Source organism: Eleutherodactylus coqui, chromosome 12 (genome assembly GCF_035609145.1).
Source record: "Eleutherodactylus coqui strain aEleCoq1 chromosome 12, aEleCoq1.hap1, whole genome shotgun sequence".
NCBI classification, from domain to species: domain Eukaryota; kingdom Metazoa; phylum Chordata; class Amphibia; order Anura; family Eleutherodactylidae; genus Eleutherodactylus; species Eleutherodactylus coqui.
In genome coordinates this window covers 118,827,156-118,851,722 of record NC_089848.1, presented here as the reverse complement: position 1 = coordinate 118,851,722, position 24,567 = coordinate 118,827,156, and the positions used below count along the sequence as shown (strand labels likewise).

Below are 24,567 nucleotides of genomic sequence, written 5' to 3'. Positions count from 1 at the left end.
CGGCACTTAAAGGCACCTCGGGGGAGGGGAGGTATATTCTGGGCAGCAGACGCCGGCTCAGAGACATTGGTCGGGATCCAAGACCTATATAATCCATCAAAGCCCTAAGTGTTAGAGCCGCATCAGGGATTCCAAATAGCGCAGCACTCACATGGTTAAGCGCCCATCTTTATTAAAAAAAAGTGCGCAAGCAGACGACGTTTCGACTGGAAAAAAACTGCTTGTCAAAATGTCGTCTGCTTGCGCACTTTTTCAATAAAGATGGGCGCTTAACCATGTGAGTGCTGCGCTATTTGGAATCCCTGATGCGGCTCTAACACTATAAGGTTTTTCTAATCTCATAGAGCAATTTTTGGGTCCTTGGCAAAAATGCAACGGCCATCGTGGAAATGTGTGTGTAAATGTGCTTACGCCCGTGTGACACCAGCCTAAGGGCTTATTCACAGGAGCGTATATCGGCCGCCGTGTTCATGATATACGCTACCATCTAAGCTGTCTTTCCCCTTCCCTCCCCTTTACCGACACTCTGCCTAGCTCCTCCCCTCCGGCTGTTTGCAATGGGAGGGGGCAGAACGGGGGTGGAGCTAAGCTTCATTTACATGGACCGGCTGCCAGACAAACGAGCGTTTGGAGGAATGTTCGGGCCAGATCAGCTCAAGGATCTTGAATGCCGCGAGCTAACTAAGGAGGCGGCACATGACTGGGAACAGGTACAGCAGGGGTTAAGTAGAGCGAGCAAAAAGGGGGGTGGAGTTTAGACAGGAAGAGAAAGGGTGGGGGGGAGCGGAAGGAGCTCAGTCGTGAGACAAGAAGAGACGGGAGAAGACTGGAGAAGAGACAGCAGCAGAAAGAAGATTGCAAAAGGGCGAAAAGTGTTTCCAGAGAGAGGAGAAGAGGTGCGGCAAAGGGAAGGAGTATCCAGCAGAAGAGGAGAAGCGGCGAAGAAGTACCTGCAAGCGGCGTGGAAGAAGAGAAGGCAACCGCGTCCGGCGATCCAGAAGTCCCAAGATCGGAGGATGGAGGAGCTGCGAGCCCAGATTCGGGAGGCGATCCAGACGGACGGCGCGGAATGGCTGGAGGAGATCATCGCAAGCTGCAGATCGGGGTCGGAGTCCGGAAGGCCAGTCGGGCCTGCAGCAGCTTTACCGGCGGCTGCCGAGGGAGCGGAACAGCTGGGGGATGCCGGGCGAGGCCGCCCGAGGAGAAGACGGAACCCCCCTGCGAGGCTCAGTCCGAGCCCCGCCGCCAAGAGGGTCGGCCGCAGGAGCGGCCGCAGCGGAGAGATGATGCAGGGCGCGGGACGCGCCACGAGGGCGGAGGCGCGAAATTCGAATCGCGCGGCGGTTGGAGCGACCGCGGAGGTGCAGCGGGAACAGCCGGGCGGCAGTCCGCAAAACAACAGAGGGGCACCGGCAGCATCAAGCAGGGGCTCCGGGTCCAGGAGCCAGCGCGCAGTCGGGCGCACGGCAGCAGGAGACACCGGCAGCATGGAGCAGCCAAGGAGGCACGTACCACGTGCAGACGCATGGCGGGAAGGCAGGCAAGATGGCGGCAGAGCAAGGCAGCAGCGCCAGGTACCGGGGAGGAGGGGGGGAGGAGCGTCCTCAGAGGGCCAGGTGGCCAGGCACTTAAACCCATTACCCGGGAGGTATAACCCTGGGGGGGGGAGGGATAGGGGATACAGCCCGGCCACCAGCTCTACCGGCAGTGCAGCCACCAGGGCAGGGAGCGCTCAGAGAGTTAGGGAAAGTGGGGAGATTATAGGAGAAGCGGGGATCCCATTTGTTTCCCTTGTCCCGGAGGGTCCCTCGACCGGGTCTTATGCGGGTCACCCTATCCATGAGCAACGACATAGCCGGTATGTCACTTACATCCCGCCCGCTGGCACCGGGTACGTAGTCAGCACCCAGACTCGTGAGCATAGCGGTCGCGCGGCTCACAGATATCACCTTCCACAGCAGCAAGCGATAGCGGCCCCTAGCTCACAGAGGCTTTGTTATGTCAACCCACGTTTCGTGGTGGCAACATCGTCAGGTGGGGGGGATTCCTCACAGGGCTACGCCAGTCGCGCAAGCGGCAACAGGCAAGGTTTGGGTGCCAAGCGTAGACAACGCGAGAGAGCTAGGAGGGCAAGGTATCAGCAAAGGCGTGAGAGTGAGCTTGCGAGAGTAGGAGCGCAAGCAAGCGAGAGCATAAGGAGGCCGAGCGGAGAGTCTCTGGGCGACGGATCCAGGAGTCCAGGTGTACGGCACCACCAGGATACTTACCGCCATGCGGAACCTCCGCCAACACCTTCAACAAGCAGGCACAACATACGCCACAGGAGGCGGGATACACCCCCGGGACGGCCAGAGCGGGGCCACCTTATGATAGCGGGAGGATATGCGACAAACGACGCTCCGCATGTGAGTTCGCGGCAGCCATCGAGCAGCAGAGGCAGGAGCCCTGGGAGAAGGACGGCAGGGACCTCGCCCTTGGCGATGCCGGAGGACGGTCGTGCCGGTGAGTCAGACTGTTTAAATGCTTGGAAAAATGTAATGGATCCCGCCAAGGTGGCGGAGAAAAATGATTTGGTGTTAGTATTAAAATCGGTTTTGAGTAAAATGGATAAAAAAGAGGTTTTATCGGTGTCCTGTGGATCCCCGGGGGGCGCGGGCCCACCCGTGGGGCAGGAGGGTGGCTTAACAGCCGGAGGTGAAGTGGACCCGATGGAAGGGTTGAGATACGCAGACTCGCTGTTCTGCGGGGTTGCCCCCTTGGGGGTCGGTGTGTCGGATGATCTACTCGATAAGATCCGGAAAGGTGTTTATGTGGATATATGGTCTCTGTTGTCTCCGGACCATGTGACGGTGGATAAAGAGAGGGTGTCGGATCGTGTGGATAAAAAATCGAAGGTCGCTAAGACTTTCTGTAATTGGGTTCAAGCGTTTACGATTTTGGCGTACGTTACATGCCAACAGTACCCTAAGAAAGGTCCCGAGATGTTGGTCTATCTTAACACCATTTTCAGTGCATATAAGTTGCACGGAGGCACCGCGTGGTGGCGCTATGACGAGGACTTTCGTCGGCGCGTGTCGGGTACGGCCGTGAGTTGGGCGACAAAAGCGACCGATGTATGGTTGCAACTCATTTTAGCTCAACGCCCGCAAAAACCTACCTTTCAAGGGGGGGCCGCGGGGGGCGGGCAACAGCCCCCTGCGGCCTCTCCGCGGCAAAACGGGTCATGCTGGCTCTATAATGAGGGCCACTGTCGGTTTTTCGCGACGTGCAAGTTTAGGCACGAATGTTCGGTCTGCGGAGGACAACACTCCGCGGTGCGCTGCTTCAGAAAACAGAGACAGCCAGTCGCCGGGGGCGGTGCCAGTGGAGCACCGAACCCCGGTGAAAAGCAAGTACCTCTTCCAGTGGCTCGACAGATACCACAGGAGGGAGGAAGCAAGAATCCTTAGACAAGGTTTTACCGACGGTTTTTTAATCCCCTTTTCATTTCAACCTGCTTCCACCTTGTGCGCAAATTTAAAGTCGGCCCTGGATAATATAGTATTGGTAAGAGAAAAGGTCAACAAAGAGGTGTCGGCGGGCCGCATGGCGGGCCCCTTCGACGAACCACCGTTCGCGAACTTGCGGGTCTCACCGTTGGGGCTAGTCCCTAAGAAAGAGGCGGGCAAGTTCCGATTGATCCATCATCTATCCTTCCCAAAAGGGGAGTCGGTAAATGATGGCATTACAAAGGAACAAGCATCGGTGGTTTATGCGTCATTTGACCAGGCGGTCGTTTTGGTCAGAGCAGCAGGTAAGCGGGCACAGTTAGCGAAAGCCGACATTGAGTCGGCTTTTCGGCTACTTCCAATTCACCCTGAGTGTTTCCACTTGTTGGGTTGCAAGGTAGATAACCAGTTCTTTTATGATATGTGTCTGCCGATGGGCTGCTCGATTTCGTGCTATTACTTCGAGCTTTTCAGTTCATTCCTGGAATGGATGCTCAGGTTTGAAACGGGCATCACATCGGTGACGCACTACCTTGACGATTTTCTGTTTATCGGTACGGAGGCATCGGGCACCTGCGAGTTTTTGTTACGCACATTCCGGTCATTGATGCAGGAGGCGGGGGTCCCATTGTCTGAGGAAAAGACCATGGGCCCGGTGACAAGGTTAACTTTCCTAGGAATCGAGATCGACACCGAGGAAATGGTTTTTAGATTACCGATTGAAAAAATTGCCCGCCTCCGGCAGACGGTTAACGATGTCGTATGGTGTAAAAAAGTTACGCTGCGTCAAATACAGGTCCTCTTGGGTTTATTGAACTTTGCGTGCAAAGTGATACCCATGGGTCGCGTTTTTTCACGGAGGCTGTCGCTAGCGACGGTGGGTGTAAAGGAGCCGCATCATTTTATTAGAGTCACGCCCGGGATTCGAGGGGATTTACACACATGGAAAATCTTCTTGGAAGCGTTCAATGGGCAGGTGGTGTGCCCGAAGGAAGAGTGGTCGGGTACAGGTCTTAGCCTGTCCGCGGACGCTGCAGGGTCTACTGGATTTGGGGTTATTTTCCGGAACCACTGGTGCAGGGAACCATGGCCAGTATCCTGGATAACTAAGCGGTGGAATCAAAACATTACTTTATTGGAGTTTTTCCCGTTGGTGGTGGCTGTGGAACTATGGGGTGAGGAGTTACAAGATCACAAAGTGTGTTTTTGGTCTGATAATGCTGCGGTGTTGCACATTATTAATCGGCAGTCTTCATCTTCCCCACCGGTGTTGGCACTCGTGAGACATGTGGTCTTGAGATGTTTACAGCGTAATATATATTTACGGTCAAAGCATGTGCCGGGATATAAAAATGTGGCAGCTGACGCGCTCTCTCGTTCGCAGATGGAGCGGTTCAGAGAGCGGCACCCTCAGGCGGATGCGTTGGGAGTACGCTGCCCGCTTTTCTTGTGGGATCTGGCAGAACAGAGCTGCTGAAGCTTGTCGAGTCATCCGTGGCAGTGGGAACCTGGAAAAACTATAATGCGGTGTGGAAAAAATGGTTGTGTTGTACGGATGGCAGGGTAGCTGGGGGCGAGAGGGCCCGGTCAGCTACCCTGGATATGTTAGCGTCCCTACGGGCGGGACGGGCGTCGGTGGATGCGGCGAAAAAGCATCTGGCGGGCGTCGCTTTTTTGCTAAAGTTGCACGGGTTCAGAGACGTTACAAAAGAGTTCGTTTTTCGCCAGATAGTGCGCGGGTGGAAGAAAGAAAAGGCCGGCTCTGATGCCCGCCGCCCGATTACTTACCAGTTGTTGTGCAAGTTATTGGACACTTTGGAGGTCACGTGTTGCAACGGGTACGAGGTTTTACTGTTTAGGACGGCGTTCTTGCTGGCATTTTTTGCGGCGCTCAGGATCGGCGAGTTAGTTCCGAAGAGTAAGTTTATTCCGGGAGGTCTTATGTTTGACGATGTGGTACCGGTAGACGACGGGCTACGGGTCAGGATTAAAAAATCAAAAACCGACGTTTTCGGTAGAGGTGAGTGGGTGCCGATCTCGCGGCTAGGCGCAGTTTGGTGCCCAGTAGATACGGTAGCCAGTTACATGGCAACAAGGCCGGCGGGGGAGCAGTTTTTGGTTCACGCATCCGGCCTCCCCCTCATCAGGTTTCAGGTAACGGCGGGGTTAAAATCGGCTTTGAGGGCTGTGGGCCTCGATCCGAAGGAATTCGGAACCCACTCCTTCAGAATCGGTGCGGCCACGTCGGCAGATGCGGGTGGAATGAACGAAGACGGGTTAAAACGGCTTGGGAGATGGAAGTCCCAGGCATATAAGTCTTATGTGCGACCCGATCTGGCGGTGGGAGATTTAAGTTAGGGTCAAAAGGCCCCTCGTTTTTCTTTAAATGTGAGGCAGTGTCCTTCAAGTTGGTTGCCCTTGTTTTGTTTTTCTTGTTTTTATTTGCAGCAGCAGAACCGTGGAAGGTACACATAGTCGGGCATTCCTATATTCACTGGGCACAAAGGAGGGCAGCAGTACGCCCGTTGGGAGCGGAGCTAGGCCTACCCGGAACATCCGTAACCTGGCACGGAGTCCGGGGGCTAAGATGGCCCGACATGTGGAAGCTGGTGGTGGACATAGCCAGAAGTACCCCCCGGAAAGTGGTGTTGGTGGTTCACGCCGGGGGGAATGATCTCGGGAAAGCAAAGACACGAGACCTGTTGGTCATCATGAAGCAGGACTTACTGCGTTTTCGGGAATGTTTTAACGAATGCATCATTGTGTGGTCGGACATTGTCGCGAGGAGGCTCTGGAATGGAGCGAGGAGCCTGGAAGCGGTGGATAGAGCCAGGAGGCTGATCAACATGCGGATGTCGCAGTTCGTTCACTCTATCGGAGGGGTGGCGGTGCGCCATTGGGAGCTGGAAGAGAAGGAAAAGGGGGCATTGAGGAGGGACGGTGTTCACCTCAATGATGTAGGGTTGGATACGTTCCTATCTGGCTTGCAGGATGGGGTTGAGAAAGCTTTAGCTCGGGTTGGTGGGGTGGGGACGGAATGAGCCGTAGTAACGCGGCACATCCCGTGTGGCCCGGATTTTTTGTCCATGCTGTGAGGAAGTAGAGGAGGGTTTGCAAGCCGAAGGAACGGGGCTTACAAACGTCCTCAGTGGACTGTTTACGGACTTTAAAGTTTTAGCATACGGACAGCATGGACAGTTTTTTCAATAAAGTTTTTCAATAAGGTTTTTTGATATTCGTTAATAAATAAAAGCTGTGGCCTACCCCACAATTGGCAGAAACAAGAAGTTGTAAGTATTGGTTATTTAGTAGATAAGTGAGCGGGTAAAGGATTGAGAGTGTTCCCAGTCTTGAATGCCGCGAGCTAACTAAGGAGGCGGCACATGACTGGGAACAGGTACAGCAGGGGTTAAGTAGAGCGAGCAAAAAGGGGGGTGGAGTTTAGACAGGAAGAGAAAGGGTGGGGGGGAGCGGAAGGAGCTCAGTCGTGAGACAAGAAGAGACGGGAGAAGACTGGAGAAGAGACACCCGCCCACCCGCCCTGGAGGGATAGGGGAGAGGTGGGACGGTTATGAAGGACTATCGTTGGAAGTTGTCACAGCTGTTTTGGCCCGGATTTTTTGTCCATGCTGTGAGGAAGTAGAGGAGGGTTTGCAAGCCGAAGGAACGGGGCTTACAAACGTCCTCAGTGGACTGTTTACGGACTTTAAAGTTTTAGCATACGGACAGCATGGACAGTTTTTTCAATAAAGTTTTTCAATAAGGTTTTTTGATATTCGTTAATAAATAAAAGCTGTGGCCTACCCCACAATTGGCAGAAACAAGAAGTTGTAAGTATTGGTTATTTAGTAGATAAGTGAGCGGGTAAAGGATTGAGAGTGTTCCCAGTCTTAAGGGTGGTCGCACACTGGCGTAAGCACAAACAACGTACATGTGCAATGAGGCTGACTTCACACGGGCGAGGGTGATATCGGGCCGCGAATTACAGCTTAATATCGCCCTCACCATCCATATGAAAGCTTCATGGGTGCGAGCTGATTTCATGTGAAAACAGCCTTACATCACTGCGGGGATGAAGGGAATCCGCACCGCTGCTGTCACGGCCGCACAGAGGATCGCGGAGCCCTCCCATTGCTTTCAATGGGGCCGCCGCTGCTGTCACGGCCGCACAGAGGATCGGAGAGCCCTCCCATTGCTTTCAGTGGGGCTGCCGCTGCTGTCACGGTTACGCAGAGGATCGCGGAGCTCTCCCATTGATTTCAATGGGGCCGCCGCTGCTGTCACGGCCGCACAGAGGATCGCGGAGCCCTCCCATTGCTTTCAGTGGGGCTGCCGCTGCTGTCACGGTTACGCAGAGGATCGCGGAACTCTCCCATTGATTTCAGTTGGGCCGCCGCTGCTGTCACGGTTACGCAGAGGATCGCGGAGCCCTCCCATTGCTTTCGGTGGAGCTGGCGCTGCTGGCACTGGCCCTTTTGAAAGCAATGGGCGATATGGCAGGAAGATAGGACATGCTGCAGTTTGTTTCCTGCGTAGCATCACAATGCGGCGCCATGCAGGAAAACATCATTAATGTGACTGAACTCATTCAAATGAACGGGGTTCATATTTGTGTGAAACCAGCCTGAAGGAGTGTTTTTTCCGCCCGTGCCCGCACAGATACTGAGTGTATTTGCACTGGCACCACTTGTTCACCTCCGCCCTGATTTAAAAGGCTAATTAGCCTCTTGAGGTGGCGGCGTTCATGGGAATGCGCTGTGTTTTGCACATACCTACAAGTACATATGTGTGTATCTGCGCGCCCCACAGACTCCTACTGGACCTTCGGTGTGCAAATACAAAAATACAGCCTGTCACTTTTGTTCGCACGGAAAGAACGGTGAGAAGGAACCTATAGAAATCAACGGGTTCTATTTGCTGCATATTACGAGTGCAAAGATCACATGTGCAAATGAGCATTACACTGAGGATGCATCAGACCGCGCTATTTCTCTCTAACCCCCCCATACACGTGATAGACCCCGTCTGGTGACGCACGAAGGACTTGCATATAAAGGAAAGATTCACACATCAGGCATCCAATACAGAATGCCGGAAGCTTGGATGACCGTAATAATCCTCGCATGCTTCCAACTTTGTACAGAGCTACAATTTGGGTTATTCGTGGGCATCCTCACACGGACAGAAGTTAGTGAGATGTAAGACGCAGGACCAGCGCAATTTTGTTTATGGCCTCTTGTAGTCTCGTCGTAGTGCAATTTTTGGGTGCGTGCTGACAGTTTTTTTTCAGTACCCTTCAGGTAGGGTGTTTTTTCATTTTTTTTATGGGCTTCTCTATAAGATTTTCAAAACACACAAAGAAGCGCCTGTTAAAAATCTAACAAATAGAAAAATCAAGGCTGCAAAATGTGTGTAAGGGCGGCTTCATGTGAGCGTGTGTGCACAAATGATTTGCAGAGCATAAAACCCATTCATTTGTAGTGACCCGAAAACACCTATTTCTGGCCCCTCCATAATTGTCATACATGTCATGTCTTCCATGTGCATGCACTGTGCAAAGTGTCTTGCCTGCTGTTATGTGTATTGCACAGCTGCAGCATGTGAGAGGTCAATGTCTGAAAGAGGCTGAGATATGTCTGGTAAAGTACCAATATCCGTCTAATCATGTGATGTCTGTACCCTATAATGTCAATGATTGGGGTGTGGTGTGAGTCTTTCATCATCTTCTACGGTTGGAGTGGAGTGCCGGCCACATGGGGGTACCTTCAACCCTCATGTGGTGAAGTGATGGAAGAGGAGGAGAGGTATCCTAAAGTCCTCTATACCAGGAACCACCTCTGTAGAACGAGTAAAGTGAGGAGTCCGCCGTGCAGAGCTGTCTTCAAGTACTGAGTGTCTGTGGAGTGATCCTACCCCCATCCTCCTCCGGAGTGTCCCCTTCCAGGAGCGGTACCTTACAGATAACGTGGACTGTAGGCCCGGTGTCATCCTGGGTCTCCCCCCTGACCTCACATTCTCCGTCCTTCCTGCCCTGGTGTGTAACGTTGTACTCTGCAAAGCTTCCAGTAAAGTTCTCATTACTCTTTTTTTATGCGCACAACAAAAAGTCCAGCATGCTATATTTTTGGGCGCGTTTGCACACCATAAAAGTCTGAAATACGCAAATATGCAACGGGAAGCATAAAACACTGCGCAAAACCACTGGAAGAGGAACACATCTGGACCTCATTAGGCTAAATAGCCTTTTAATCCACAGAAAGGGCGTGTGAACTGGCCCGGCGTGCGCAAAAGTACAATACTGTGTGTAAATATGAGCACAAATCTATCTTGCTCACAGCGCTGTGGTGAACGTTTTGCGCATACTCTCGTCTGAAGGGACCCTAAAAACCAAAATCACGGCATGCTCCATCTTGGCGCATATTACACATGCATACATGCTAAGATAGTGTATGGGGACTGTTGGCAAGCAGCAGATACGCATGTCGGGGGATCCTCTCGTAGCACGCAGCTGATTACACCCGTGTGAGAGAGGCCTGATTCACTGAGTCTTTTACAACCCAAGAACTCGAAACGCTGAAAACCAGTGAGTGTGAATAGTAAACAGTCAGTGGAGCGTAATAACCCGGTATACAGATTATTTCTCACCGCCTCCTACCTGCTCTGTGACCCGGCCGATGGCGGCCAGCGCCAGTTCTCCCCGGTGTGCTCTGCTGGGAGATAAAATATTTAACTGCTGCCTGATAATAAATATGACGTCGTTAGATGTGCAGACAAGGAGCCCAACGAGGAGCGCTTAATGGAATATTTGTCCAGAAGTGACAGAAGTACAACCTGTGATTCCGATCAGAAGGATTTTCCCACAGAACAAATCCATATTTAAAGGGACCCGTCAGCATGACCTACCCCTGTGCAGCCGTCACCTAGAGCAGTGCAGAGATGTGTTCTGTCACCCCGGTATTCCGGTTTATACATTCCAGTTGCTCCATTATTCCTCAACTTGAAATCCTGCGCATGCGCACCGAGCAGTAACTGCACCGACAGCGCAGATCACTTCCTCAGCATCTTTGAAGGACCTTAGAAGTCTTCTAGAAACTTCCAGGACCATTGATGTGCACTGCGCCTGCACCCGCTAGCAATGACGTAGCAGTGCAGGAATCCCTAGGCATAGCGCATGCGCAAGATTTCTAGGGAAGATAGACATTTGCATAACTGTCCATCAAACCACAGAGGTGTGCCTGAACCAGGAGAGCTGACGAAATCTGACCTTTTTGCTAAAATCGGACTCTTTTGCCAGCTCCTTTGTATCTCAGGCAGGAAAACATTATATGAAGATTGTAAATGAACCGTTGAAGCCATAACAGCGTTTTTAGCGCTGCTGCATTGTCCGGATGAGCGCTACTACCATATTAGCTTAGACTGGTTTAGGAAAACGTGGTGACAGGGTCCCTTTAACATGTTCAGTAAATCCGCGCTCTGATGTGGAGACTGACTCTATTATACCGAGCCCTAGTACCCTTCGGTGATCTGGCGGATTTACCCCCCCCCCACACACACACACACACACAAGTGTTTTCCACTTTATAATCAGAACAAACTTAGTCTTTATTGGGACTGCAAACTATTTCTCAGTAATGTCGTACTGTTGCTTTAAGCAAATGACTAAGCAAACTGTCATGGAGTGTGAGTGCGGATCTCAGGGGAGGTGAGGCGGAGTATTCCCATGTAAAGTGACCTCTGCTCCCGCGTGGGTTGTGTGACGGGTGAAGCCTGGCGCAGTTCTGTGGTTTTGTAAGATGCAGGTAGGATGTTGTGTGTTGGCGCGGTGGTGACCAGTAGGGCAGTACGAATGCAGCAAATAAACTTTACTTGAAACATAAATCTGAACTAGACCTTCCCTCCACAGCGGTACTGAAACAGCAAAATATTTTGAACTCCGCACCGCAAGTTGCAGTAAATTACGCACCAAGACCCTCCATGCAGATTCTGATGTGGAAAGAGGATGGCTTGTATTAGCCTGAAATACGTCATCAAAATCATAGCTAACCCTGTGGATTTTGGTGTGAAGTTCCGCAGTGGCAAATTTCACTGCGTCTTATCGGAATTATTCCACCCGTGTGAAGATCCCTAAGACTAAGGCTCACCTTCTTCTCTCCATAGGGGTGCGCATTATTTAGACATTACATTTCAGTTCCTCCTTTTCCACACAGAGCACATGGTAATACTGTCATGTGACAAAGTCAGGGGATTCGGTTAAACTTAAATTTCCTGATAAATCACAAATATTAGTGTCCCTCGGGGATCTTCAAAAACTCAACCGCTATACTTTTCTGATAACAGATTTAAGTTACTATTAACTTTATCACACTATCGGCTCCCAAACATAACATGTTAACCAACTATCTCACAACGTCTACCAGCACTCTCGGTACTGTAGGTCTCCAACTCACGCTGAAGCAGTCTTCTACAGTCCTGGATAGCTACAGATAAACACATATGGACAAAACATCCACCCTGCAGTCTCTTAAACCAGGGCTTTTAGCCCAAAAAGATGCATCTCTGCTGGAGCTGTAGTTCGGATCCTCTGGGTTTCGGCTTTTGGAAATGCAGCAGGGCTGAACAGAGACACAAATGAACAGCAGTGGTCTGTGGCTCAGAGAGCTGATTGATTCTGCCTGTATGACTGCAGAGTCAGGACCTTCACCGAGAGAGACCAGCAATACTACAGACTCACAAGGGCCACAGACTCACAAGGGCCACAGCTAGAGGGACCGCGGCTAAGAAAGAGACACACACAGTCCTACAATGCTTCATATTAATCATCTTCTTCAGACTTTAAGGGACTTCTCTTTTACATGTCAGGTACCAAGTATGCCTGGAGAACTGGAAGTTAAGGGCGGTCTTTAATAAAAACCCACTAGTGTGCACACCACTGGACTTTAGGGAATAGGCAGGCCTGCCAATCACAATAAATGTACTCAAACAAACACTAAGAATACAGAAGCGTGACCGGAGACAAGTCGGGAACCTATAGACTGTTACTGCAGGAATGCGCATCTGCCAGTTAAGGATGTCATCAGTTAATACTTAACCTGCGGACAATAAACCATTATGGTGGCCCCAGTAATAATAGTTACCCCCATAGTAGTAATAGGATCCAGTTTGGTAGCTCCAGTAGTGATAGGGACACCCCATAGTGGCCTCAGTTATAGTGCTCCCATAGTGGCCCCAGTAGCAATAGTGACATCCAAAGTGACTCCAGTAACAATAGTGACACACATAGTGGCTCTGGTAGTAATACTGTCCCCTATATTAGCCCAGTAGTAATAGTGTCATTTATATTGGCCCCAGTAGTAATAAGTGACTCTCATAATAGTGTTCACCCCTCCCCGTTGACCGTTGACCAAGCAGCATCCCTACAGGCATTCTACTGAGCCGGCCTGCAGCTGTGGTCCAGTGGTGGCAGCCACTGCCAAGTCTGTGATCGCTGACTTTGTCCCTCAACGTCTGTGTTTCATACAGGGCAGAGCATGCAGACTGCAAGCTGGCTGACTCTAATGCCTGTTAGCTTGCTGCATGGTCGGCGGGCACATATGAAGAGGTGGCAGGCCGCATGTGGCCCACGTGTCTTGTGTTCTCCACAGTTTTGCCTTAAAAACACTATTTGTGAACCCAACCGAAAGCCAGAATTAAAAGACAAAGTGCGCAACAAGCCGGACGTTTCTCTGTCTGTCGTTTATCTTCCCTTTTGGCGTTTTTCCCGTACATTGGCATCGTCTTCAGCATGTTACACGTTGTAATGAGTTTTCCTGTAGGTTTCTTCATAGAACTAGACAAGCGTGTATGAATAAAAAATACCACCTAAAACAGCTTGGAAAATGCGCACAAAATTCATGTTGTTTTTTTAACCCCTAAGGGCGGCTTCATAGGGGCACATTGATTTCAATGAGTTCATTCACACTTCCTTCTGTTGTGCATTTCTCGCAGTAAGGGCGGATTCAGACACTTGTGGTTTTCTCGTCTTATGCGGCCGTGATAATCATTCCCATGTGAATACAGGCTCTGTTCCAGGGATTCTGTCTTATGGCTCTATTGCAGGATCAGGATAGCAGAATCCTTAGGATGAACGGATCCGTCTCATAACGGACCCTAACTCTGCCGAATGGAGCTCAGTGACTATAATCGGATCCGTTCGGTTCCTGCTCATGTTCTGCATTCTTACTGGACGAAAAAGTCCTGCATTTCAAAAATAGAAGGTGTCTGATTGACACCAAATGTATTCAGCAGCAGAACCACAACCCCCAGCATGCAGCCAAGGTGATTAAGAACTATCTTCAGTGTGAGGAAGAACAAGGAGTCCTGGAAGTGATGATCTGGCCCCACAGAACTCTGATCTCACATCATCTGACGAAGATGTGAATGGAGCCTAGACAGTTATTAGATGCCATATATAATCTAGAGGGGTTGGCCTTGTGTAAGTGCACAAAGAGTTAAGTGTGTCTGATATGGATACAGCCGCTCGTTACAGTGTTTGTATTGAACATTATTGGATTGTGAAAGACTATAAACAGCGCTCGCTTTAATGTATCGGTCGCAGCAGCGGAACTCACGGTGAATCCGGGCTTTGTGAGACAGAACAGGCGGCCTGCCAGGCCAAACAGTACAATATACGGTATATATACAGCCACGTCCATTGCTGACTTCCTGCCAATGCATCCAGCAGAAGAAGAGATTAACCATTTACTCGCCATAATCCGTAAACTAATAGAAGTTGTAAAAGGGTGTCAGGTGCAGATGTAGGTCTAGGTGTTACCATTCTCCTTGCTGGTAGGGTGTGTATGGGGTCCCACCAGCTTACAGCCAACTGCAAGGGCCCAGATTGTCGCTGTCAATGCCAGTGTCTGTAGTGTCAAACTTTCCATGTTTGGGGCTCATTCACACGGGCATCAAAATCTTCTGCGCAAAAAAGTTGCGTGAAAATCGCGTGAATGGACGACTTTTCCGTGCTGAAGTCCTGAGCTGTATCAATGTTAAAACGACGCTGATGAGCAACGCAAAAAATAAATGCATTGCTGTTCGGGGGTTCGAGGACAAGAAAGAAAGATCATGGCAGCAGCCCCGAAGTCCCGCTGAATGGCAGGTTTTCACTTTTTAAATGTCCCGCCATAAGATCCTGTTAGACCCCATTGGGGATAAAGTGAGATCCCCACAGTGATGGACGAAACCCTTCCTTTGACTCACTTAATCCCTGCCAGGGCTTCCTTTCGTCTCCCCAGGGTTCCCTTCATCGCGGGGATAGGGGAACTCCCCGGGGAGATGAAGGGAAGCCCCAGGGACACAGTTCTTCTGGGTTTAGCAGCACGGCAGAACTCGCTCCCCTCCATTTTTTTCCAGCTCCCATATGAGTCTATAGACACTCATGTGTTTTGCGCACCAAAGATAGGTCAACACCTATATTTTCACGTAGCAGGTAATTTCAGTTGCTGATGTGCTATCTTAGGTGCGATATTTATTATTATTATTATTTTTTTTTTTGTGCAGCTAAAATTCCTCCATCTGAACGTTTCCATAGGAATCCATTGACTCTAATGGTACCATTTTTTTGCATGTGTAATTAAGCTACACAAATTCCCTCATGATAACGAGCCCTTACTGTTTCCCAAAAAAATTCTGCTGCCAGTATCACAAAAAAGTGCTGAACCGTTAACTCTTGCACATCCAGTGCTTTACCATCACATGTAGGAGTAGCGGGGCACGGAGCCAGAGGATCGTCCTGTGGGACCAGGCTGTAGGACAATGGACCCCAAGTACCGTTTGTCCAGCAGGTACAGCAGAAGACGAGCCCATTTAGAGCCCATCACTATTTCTGATTGATGATATGTTCTGTACACACAATGATAGCAATAAAGATGGATATAAAGCGCACATAGACATATTCTGTATAGATGGAGGCTGGGACCTCTAGAACATTCCCTCTAGTGGGTGCAAGGAACTTCCATCTGACAGCATTACTATCATTACTGTTCTGTATATGCAGATAGCTTCATCAAATGCACATACTGGATGCTAATATCCCAGGCTACCCTGTTATTAGAATCTATCACCAGGGTTAGGCCCCATCTGAGGGCAGCATAGTGACAGAGACCCTGATTCCAGTGCAGGGTCACTTACCTTTTTTGTAGTAGTATCACCCATAAAATCCCTGTATGTCAGCTGTGCTACATGTCGAGCGCAGCATGCTCTCAATGCTGTGCACACGCTCAGCTGCCAGCTCCTCCCACCTTCTGCTGATTGACAGCTTTCTCCCTGTACACTACAGGGAGAAAGCTGTTAATCAGAGGCAGGAGGGGGGGAGAGCAAGCAGTTTATCAGTATGAGAACTTGAGCACAGAGTCCTCTCAATGGCTTCCTTTTATTCATGAGCTGTCACATCCCCCCCCCCCCACCCTCCGGTGATTGAGATAAAAGTAGGGAAAAAATGTGGTTATAGGCGCAATCCCATTTAACTCAAACCACATTTTTTCCCTACATTTATCTCATGTAGTTGCACGTCCCCCTTGCAAGGTGGGACGTTTGGTGGACTGGCTGCACCCTCTCAGACCGGTCAAGAATCGATCAATCTCACTCCCATATATAGAACTAGCTGATATACCCGGCTTCGCCTGAGTTAATTTGGTACTGGTGTTTATCTGGTGTTCACACGGAAAATCTTATGAAGCCGTGGTTACTTTAGAGATACCGGAAAAACATATGTTCATCATTTTGCATAGTTCTCTGCGTTACCCAGGAAACACCATGGGAGGTAACCATGCGACGTTTCCTTCATATAAAATGACATCGGGAAGTGAGAGAATTAGATTACATATGTAAAATTTGGACGCTAATTCTTTTGCGCTTAGAATTGAATAATCCAGTTGGGACCCATTAACTTTTCCTATTTATGACATAATCAATGCTCGTGCCAAATTTCATGTTTCTATTACACCAAGAAGTGAGAGAATTAGATTTTGTATGTAAAATGTGGACGCTAATTCTTTTGCGCTTAGAATTGAACAATCGAGTTGGGACCTATTATCTTTTCCTATTTATGATATAATCAATGCTCGTGCCAAATTTCAAGTTTTTATGACAGTGGGAAGTGAGAGAATTGGATTCCGTACGTAAAATTTGGACGCTAATTCTTTTGCGCTTAGAATTGAATAATCGAGTTGGGACCCATTAGCTTTTCCTATTTATGACATAATCAATGCCCGTGCCAAATTTTAAGTTTCTATGACATTGGGAAGTGAGAGAATTAGATTATGTACATAAAATTTTGACGCTAATTCTTTTGCGCTAGAATTGAATAATCGAATTGGGACTCCTTTAATTTTCGGATATTGGACATAAGCTATGCTCTTTCCAAATTTCATGTTTCTATGACATCGGGAAGTTGGGGAATTAGTGGCGAGTCAGTCAGTGAGGGCTTTCGTCTTTATATATATATAGATAAGGGAGGAGAAAAATAAAACAAAAAAAATTTTAAACCAAAACATCGGCATATAGATTTGCTCCCCTCCCTCTTTTTTCTTCTCAGCTTTCATTGGCTACCATCTGGTGATTGACAGTTTTCTCCTTATGCATTGCAATGAGAAAGCTGTTGATCAGAAGCAGGAGAGTGGCGGCAGCTCATGAATACAAGGACTCCAGAGCATGCACACATCATTTAGTTTCAATCAGTTTTTATTAAACATTTTCAGTTAAAACAGAGTGGTACTTCACAACATTGATCCGCCCGTATTTTCAGGGAAAACAAACCTAACTGAGGGGAAGAGGGGGGGGGGGCGTGGGAAAGAGGGGAGGAAAATGGGGAAGGGGAAAACCTTGCTCTTCCGAGTCAACGAGCTCCTATGGGTCAAGGCGGCCCGTGTTTAGCCATTTTTCGAAGGCAGCCGAAGATCTCATGGCTATCCATGGTCTCCAGAGTTCGTATGATTTGTTCCTCTCGCCCTCCTCCCGTGGCCCTTCTACTTCAAATCTCATGAGCATGTTGATTTTTTCAGTCCACAAAGTTCTTGTGGGGGAGGACGTGGAACGCCACAGCCCAGGAATAGACATCCTGACCGCCAGAATCATCAGTCGTAGCAATTCCGACTTGATCTTTGCCATAGACCCTGGTAACATGAGTAGGAGGGCCATATTAGCTGTCAAGGACACCGTCGATCTCGTCATATTGTTATAGAGGAGTTCTACATTTCTCCACAGCTCTCTGACTGGGGGACAGTCCCACCATATGTGGGTCATTGTCCCCGGGCTGACCGGACATCTCCAGCATACTGGAGAGATCTGGGCGTCTATCTGGTGTAGTCTCGACGGTGTCCTATACCAGCGCGATAGGATTTTGAAATTCTGCTCCTGGATCCTGCCAAACCTGGTACTCTTATGGCACAGGCTAAATGCCTTCTTCCAATCAAGACTGGTGCATTCAACCCCCAGCTCGCGCTCCCACTGCTCCGTATAGTCGGGGCGCTTGTCCTCTGTCTCGTGGGCTATCAACAGTTTGTAAATTATTGAGATCCCATGTTCCACAGGGGATGGCGACATTCATAAGGTTTCAAAGCGTGTTAGTGGTAGGGTGCAGCATCCTTCGGGCGTCAGGGACCCCACAAAGCCCCTCACCTGAAAATAGCTCAGCCATGCCCCCGGGGGGGCCCTAGTGTCTATGTAGAACTCTCTTATGGGCTTCACCCCTGCTTGTGTGACTACATCTCTTACCCGTGGGATTGTGTCGCTAGGTAAGCAGAGGACAGTGACTCTGTCCCTGCAGGCCGGAAACTGAGGATTGGCCACTAACGGGGTCAGCGGTCCTGGAACCGATATCAGGCCCAGTTTTGAAGCAAATGTCCCCCACTTCTTGAGAACTCCTAGCATAAAAGGCGAGAGGGCGTGGGTTTCTTTCAGAAGCTGTCTCGGAATCCAGGGGGCCCCCTGCGCTGTGGCTGAGGCCTGTTCATGTTCCATTGCGACCCATAACTTGGAGCCTCTACCCTGGAGGAGTGTCAGTACAACGTTAGCCAGGCTCGCCTTGTAGTACAGGGCGAAATCGGGGAGTCCCAACCCTCCCTCCTCCTTAGGTAGGAAGAAGCGCATAACTAAGGCGAGGTCTACGACCCTTCCACACAAAGTTGATGATCAGGGATCGGATGCTATTCAGGTATTGCAGATTGAGATGGACTGGTAGAGTCTGGCACAGATACAGGAACTTTGGTAGAGAGTCCATTTTTACGGCATTGACTCTGCCCGTCCATGACAGGTAAAGAGGACTCCATTTTTCTAGGTCCGTCTTGAGATTGGATAGGAAGGGCCGGAAGTTTAGTTCAAAGATCTGGGCGGGGTCTGCAGGTAGGTGAACCCCCAGGTATTTGATGGACGAGGATCTCCACTTAAAGGGGAACTCCTCTGAAAGTTCCAGGGCTTCATTCTGGGGGAGAGTTACATTTAGAACTTCGGATTTCTGGAGGTTGACCTTGAAATTGCTCACCCGCCCATATCTTGTGAACTCCCTCATTACCACTGGCAGTCCTATTCTGGGGTTCGACAGGACCAGGAGGAGGTCATCCGCAAACAGCGCCATTTTGTGTTCAGAATGGCCTTCTGTTAAGCCTCTAACTGAGGCGTTTTCCCTGATGGCGTTGGCTAGAGACTCCATTGATAGGATGTAGAGTAGGGGTGATAGCGGGCAGCCCTGTCGCGTACCATTGCGGATCATTATGGTGTCCGAAAGGGCCCCATTTACTCTGATTTTAGCCGATGGGCAGCTGTATAATGCCATGATCCACTCCTGCATCCTTCGTCTCAGCCCCAGGTGCTGGAGGGTCCCTTCGATGAACCTCCACCTGACCCTGTCGAACGCCTTCTCTGCGTCTACAGCAAGTAGGCAGAGCGGACTGCCCCGCGCTCTAGTTCTACTTATCAGGGAAATGGACTTGATGGTGTTGTCCCTGGCTTCTCTTCCAGGGACAAAACCCACCTGTTCCTTGTGGATTAGGCCAGGAAAGAATTTGCTGAGTCTGTTTGCCAGAAGTTTGGCAAACATTTTAACATCTATATTGATCAGGGAGATCGGTCTAAAGTTTGCGCAGTAGGAGGGGTCTTTTCCCGCTTTTGGGATCACTGCGATATGTGCTTGGAGAGCCTGGGGTGGGAAGGGGCTTCCCCGAGACACCTCATTGAAAGATAGTGTTAAGAGCGGGGATAGCTCTTCTTTAAAAAAATTTATAAAATCGTGCTGAAAACCCATCCGGGCCAGGGCTTTTGCCTACTTTTAGCTCTCCAATGCATTCTAGAACTTCCTCAGTAGTGAAATCCGGTTCTAGGGTCTCGGTTATCTCTGGGTCTAGAGGACCTGGCCCAAATTTCTTTAGGTACTCCTCCTCCTCTTTCCTGCTATCTCCGCTTGGCCCGCGCTCTTGCTCTATGTTGTATAGGCTATCATAGTATAGATGGAACTCTTTTAGTATATCCCGGGTTGAGAAGACTAAATTTCCCCAATTTTTGTGGAGTTTTGGGATAAATGTCGATGGTGCTCTGGGGTGCAGGGACCGGGCTAGCCATTTACCACATTTATCCCCGGACTCGAAAGCCTCCCCGCGGATCCTGTCTCTGTACGCTAGGGACCTTTGGTCTAGTATTGATCGAATTCGCTGGCGGGTCGAGATGTCCGCCTGTAGTGAGTTGCTCGGGGATCTCTTGTTTGCTAACTCCCGATCATGTAGGGATGATAATAGGTCGCTCAGCTCGCGCGAGCGCTCCTTCTTCAGTCTAGCTCCGTGCGAGATTAATATTCCCCTCAAGACACATTTTAAAGCCTCCCATTTCAGTGGCGCTCGTGTTTCATCTTCTTGATGATCTTTTATAAAGTTGGCTATAGTTGTCTTTACATCTGAGGGGGTCTATTAACAGATTGTCGTTTAATCTCCAAATTTTATGGCGTGCGTCGCCTTGGGTGTTCGCAAATTCTGCATAAACTGGAGCATGATCGGACCAGATAAAAGGTCCTATGGAGCTAGATGGTTGTGTGTCAAGAAGCGCATGGGAAACCCAGAGGTAGTCTAATCTGCCGTAACTATTATGTGCAGATGAGTGAAATGTGTAGTCCCTAGTGATGCACACATCATTTAGAGAACTAGGTACTCAAGTCTTCGTATTCATGAGCTGCTAGCTCCCCCACATTATCTGCTGATTGACAGCTTTATCCCTATGCACTACAGGGAGAAAGCTGATAATCAAAGGCCGGACAGTGGGAGAAATGGCAGCTCATGAATACAAGGACTCCAGAGCATGTGTATACCATTGAGAGGACTCAGCACTCAAATCATGGTATTCAGGAGCTGTCAGAGCCCCTCCATCCTCTGCTGATTGACATCCTTTTCCCTATGCACTAGAGGAAGAAAGCTTTGAATCTGAGGCAGGAGAGTAGGAACATGAAGATTTGAGTGCTGAGTCCTCTCAGTGATGTGTGAACGCTCTGGGTTGTTCGTGTTATCATTGAGAGGACTCTGTGCTCGGCTCCCGCTCCAGCTGATAGCGATTTAATAAACATTACTACAAAAAAAAGTCAGTGACTTTGCGCCGGATTCGGGGCCTCTATTATCACTTTATGTGGCCCACAGATGGAGCATTAACCCGGTGCTGGATTCCCTTTAACCTTGCTTTCATTTCTCCAGCTCTGCTCATTTGACTATATTCAAACAATACCCTGGGTACATTTCACCTTCTATTACACGGCGCTGCGGTTATGTTATTCCTAAAGCCAGATTCACAGGGCCGTGTTCGTATTGTGCCAAAGAAACTTGGGCGCAACCCCCATTGGACAGACATGGACACCGATGCGTGCGCGGTTCCATCTGCATAGACCCTGCACATTGTACGTCCTAGGGTGCAATGGGTGAGAACGGGGCATGCAGCAATTTTCCATCACACGGACCATTGGTTAATGTGAAATATTGGGCATCTGAAATGCTATTATAGGCTATCATCATGGGACCGTGTGCTGCCTGCGGAATACACGGACAACAGATGGCTTGGATATACGGCCGTGTGGATGGGCCCTTGTAGTAATACCGAAGATCATAGACCTTATTTGTGGATGGGCCCTTGTAGTAATACCGAAGATCATAGACCTTATTTGTGGATGGGCCCTTGTAGTAATACCGAGCACTTCATGGACCTTATTTATCAAGTGACACAAAACAAATCTTACATCATTTACAGCCCAACCTACAGTGACACTGCGGCACAAACAGCACGTATGTCCATGCAGTGTTGCCATGGTGAGATACCGGTCCTGCAGTTTATTGCCCCATTACTGCCCCGAGTAACTGTACCCTTGGCTCTTCCCCAAGTATTATCTAACGGTCAAATGGTTTTACACTAATACCAAGTTCTAGTAATCTTATGACCGCCTTGTAGCTAATAGTGCACACAATTATCATCTCAGGAGCTACATGCAGGGCCCGGAGCCACATGCCGGGGCTGAGGAACCACATGAAAGGGTCGGTAGCTACATGCAAGAGTTGAGGGGCCATATGCTGGGCCGAGCAATCACAAGCAGAAGTCAAGGAGCCATATTCAGAGTCTGGGGAGCCACATGCAGGGGCTGAGGAACTACATGCAAGAGCCGGGAGTCACATGCAGGAGTTACTTAGCCACATGCACGACTTAGGAGCCACATGCAAGGGCTGAGAGCCACATGCAGGGGTCAACTAACCACATGCAAGACCCAGGAGTCACATGCAGGGGTCAAAGAGCCACATACAAGGGCCGGGAGCCATATGCAGGGGTGAGGAGCAACATGCAGAAGCTGTAGAATTACATACAATGGCTGGGAATCACATGCAGAAGCCTGGAGCCACACAAAGTGGATGGGGAACCACAGACTGGGACTGAGGTGCCACATGCTGCTCCAGAGTCATTGGCTTGGGAACACTGCTATGACAGGGGTGTAACTATAGTGGATGCGGTTGTACCCGGGCCCAGGAGCCTCCTCTTCTCCATATAGGGAGCCCAGTACTATGAATAAAGCATTATAGTTGGGGGCCCTGTTATAGATTTTGCATTGGGGCCCGGCAGCTTCAAGTTACGTCTCGTCTTTATGGCCGACATCATGTAAAAATCTCCAGCCTGAAATGTGACGTTTGCATCAATAATCTGTTATTCTAACATTTCTCACATCTTGTCTTCCAGCTTCTCTACCAAGATGAGCACGCAGCCGCTCGCCAGCATTAGTAGGAAGCCCGGCCTACAAATATGGTGCATCGAGGTGAGAGCCTCTCCATGTTGTCCTCTCCGCGGGGGTGCTGGTTAGTTTTGGTTCAGGGCCTGTCGCATTGGGACTCCGGGCTTTTGTACGCCACAAATCTGCTTTACAAACCCAGATAGTTTCCCCCAAGTTCTCCACGTTGCGACAGGGGGTGATATTCAGCTCCTCTCGTCCTGCTGCTTCACACTTTAAGATCGTCTTCAAACAGAATAAATGTGGCAAACGTTTGGCAGTACATTTCGTTGTGGACATTCTGCAGCGTTTCCCTACGAGCCGCACGAAGGGAAATCAAAAACTGCCTCGTATTGTGCAGAAATCTGCAAAAGCGAATCCGCAACGATTTTAAAAAACACTGCGGGTTCTATCTGTAGCGCGCCTATTTACACTACGGAATTCTGCTGAAACACAAGGGTTAAAATCTGAAGCAGATCTGCAACATAAACCGCGACAACATTGGAACCATGCAGTTGTGCAGATTTTGCTGCTGCACATTTCTTGCGTATTCGCTGCAGCAATCACGCTGTGTGGGAAGCCTACAGATAGATGGAAGCACAAGTGTCTCCGGTGCTCATGGAGGGAGCGTCTCCCTGTTATGTAACTGCTGATAGTAATGACTGTTTTATGATCTACACAATGGAAATCTTTAATTTGCATTGATGTGTCAACGGCGCGTGGAAACCGGAAGCTTAAGGCTATTACGTGTCACATCGCACATCTCTGTTTATATGGCGTCTATCTACAAGAGGCTGGCAGCAGCTCATAATTATCTCTTTACACACCGGGCCTCCATTGATATAATTGTCTCATGCGTGACATGTGGAGCGATAGATAGAAAGATAGATAGATAGGAGATAGATAGATAGATATGAGATAGATAGATAGATAGGAGATAGATAGGAGATAGATAGATATGAGATAGATAGATAGATAGATAGGAGATAGATAGATAGATAGATAGATAGATAGATAGATAGATAGATAGATAGATAGATAGATAGATAGGAGATAGATAGATATGAGATAGATAGATAGATAGATAGATAGATAGATAGATAGATAGATAGATAGATAGATAGATAGGAGATAGATAGATATGAGATAGATAGATAGATAGATAGATAGATAGATAGATAGATGAGAGATAGATAGATAGATAGATAGGAGATAGATAGATAGGAGATAGATAGATAGATAGATAGATAGATAGATAGATAGATAGATAGATAGATAGATAGATAGATAGGAGATAGATAGGAGATAGATAGATAGGAGATAGATAGATAGATAGATAGATAGATAGATAGATAGGAGATAGATAGATAGATAGATAGATAGAGATAGATAGATAGATAGATAGATAGATAGATAGATAGATAGATAGATAGATAGATAGATAGATAGATAGGAGATAGATAGGAGATAGATAGGAGATAGATAGGAGATAGATATATAGATGGATATGAGATGGATGGATAGATAGATAGATAGATAGATAGATAGATAGATAGATAGATAGATAGATAGGAGATAGATAGATAGGAGATAGATAGATAGAAGATAGATAGATGATAGATAGATAGATAGGAGATAGATAGATATAGATAGGAGATAGATAGATAGATAGATAGGAAATAGATAGGAGATAGATAGATAGATAGATATGAGATAGATAGATGATAGATAGATAGATAGGAGATAGATAGATATGAGATAGATATGAGATAGATAGATATGAGATAGATATGAGAGATAGATAGATAGATAGATATGAGATAGATAGAT

General features: G+C 48.8%; 1 protein-coding gene across 1 annotated transcript in view; it reads left to right on the top strand.

Moving 5' to 3' along the window:
* The window catches only part of VILL (villin like), a 97,268-nt gene that overhangs the window by 11,720 nt on the left and 60,981 nt on the right, over nt 1-24,567 (top strand). The window contains exon 2 of the mRNA XM_066585445.1: nt 22,710-22,785. Coding sequence (XP_066441542.1) covers nt 22,723-22,785 — 63 coding nt within the window. The 5' untranslated portion in view covers nt 22,710-22,722. The remainder of the gene's footprint in view (nt 1-22,709; nt 22,786-24,567) is intronic.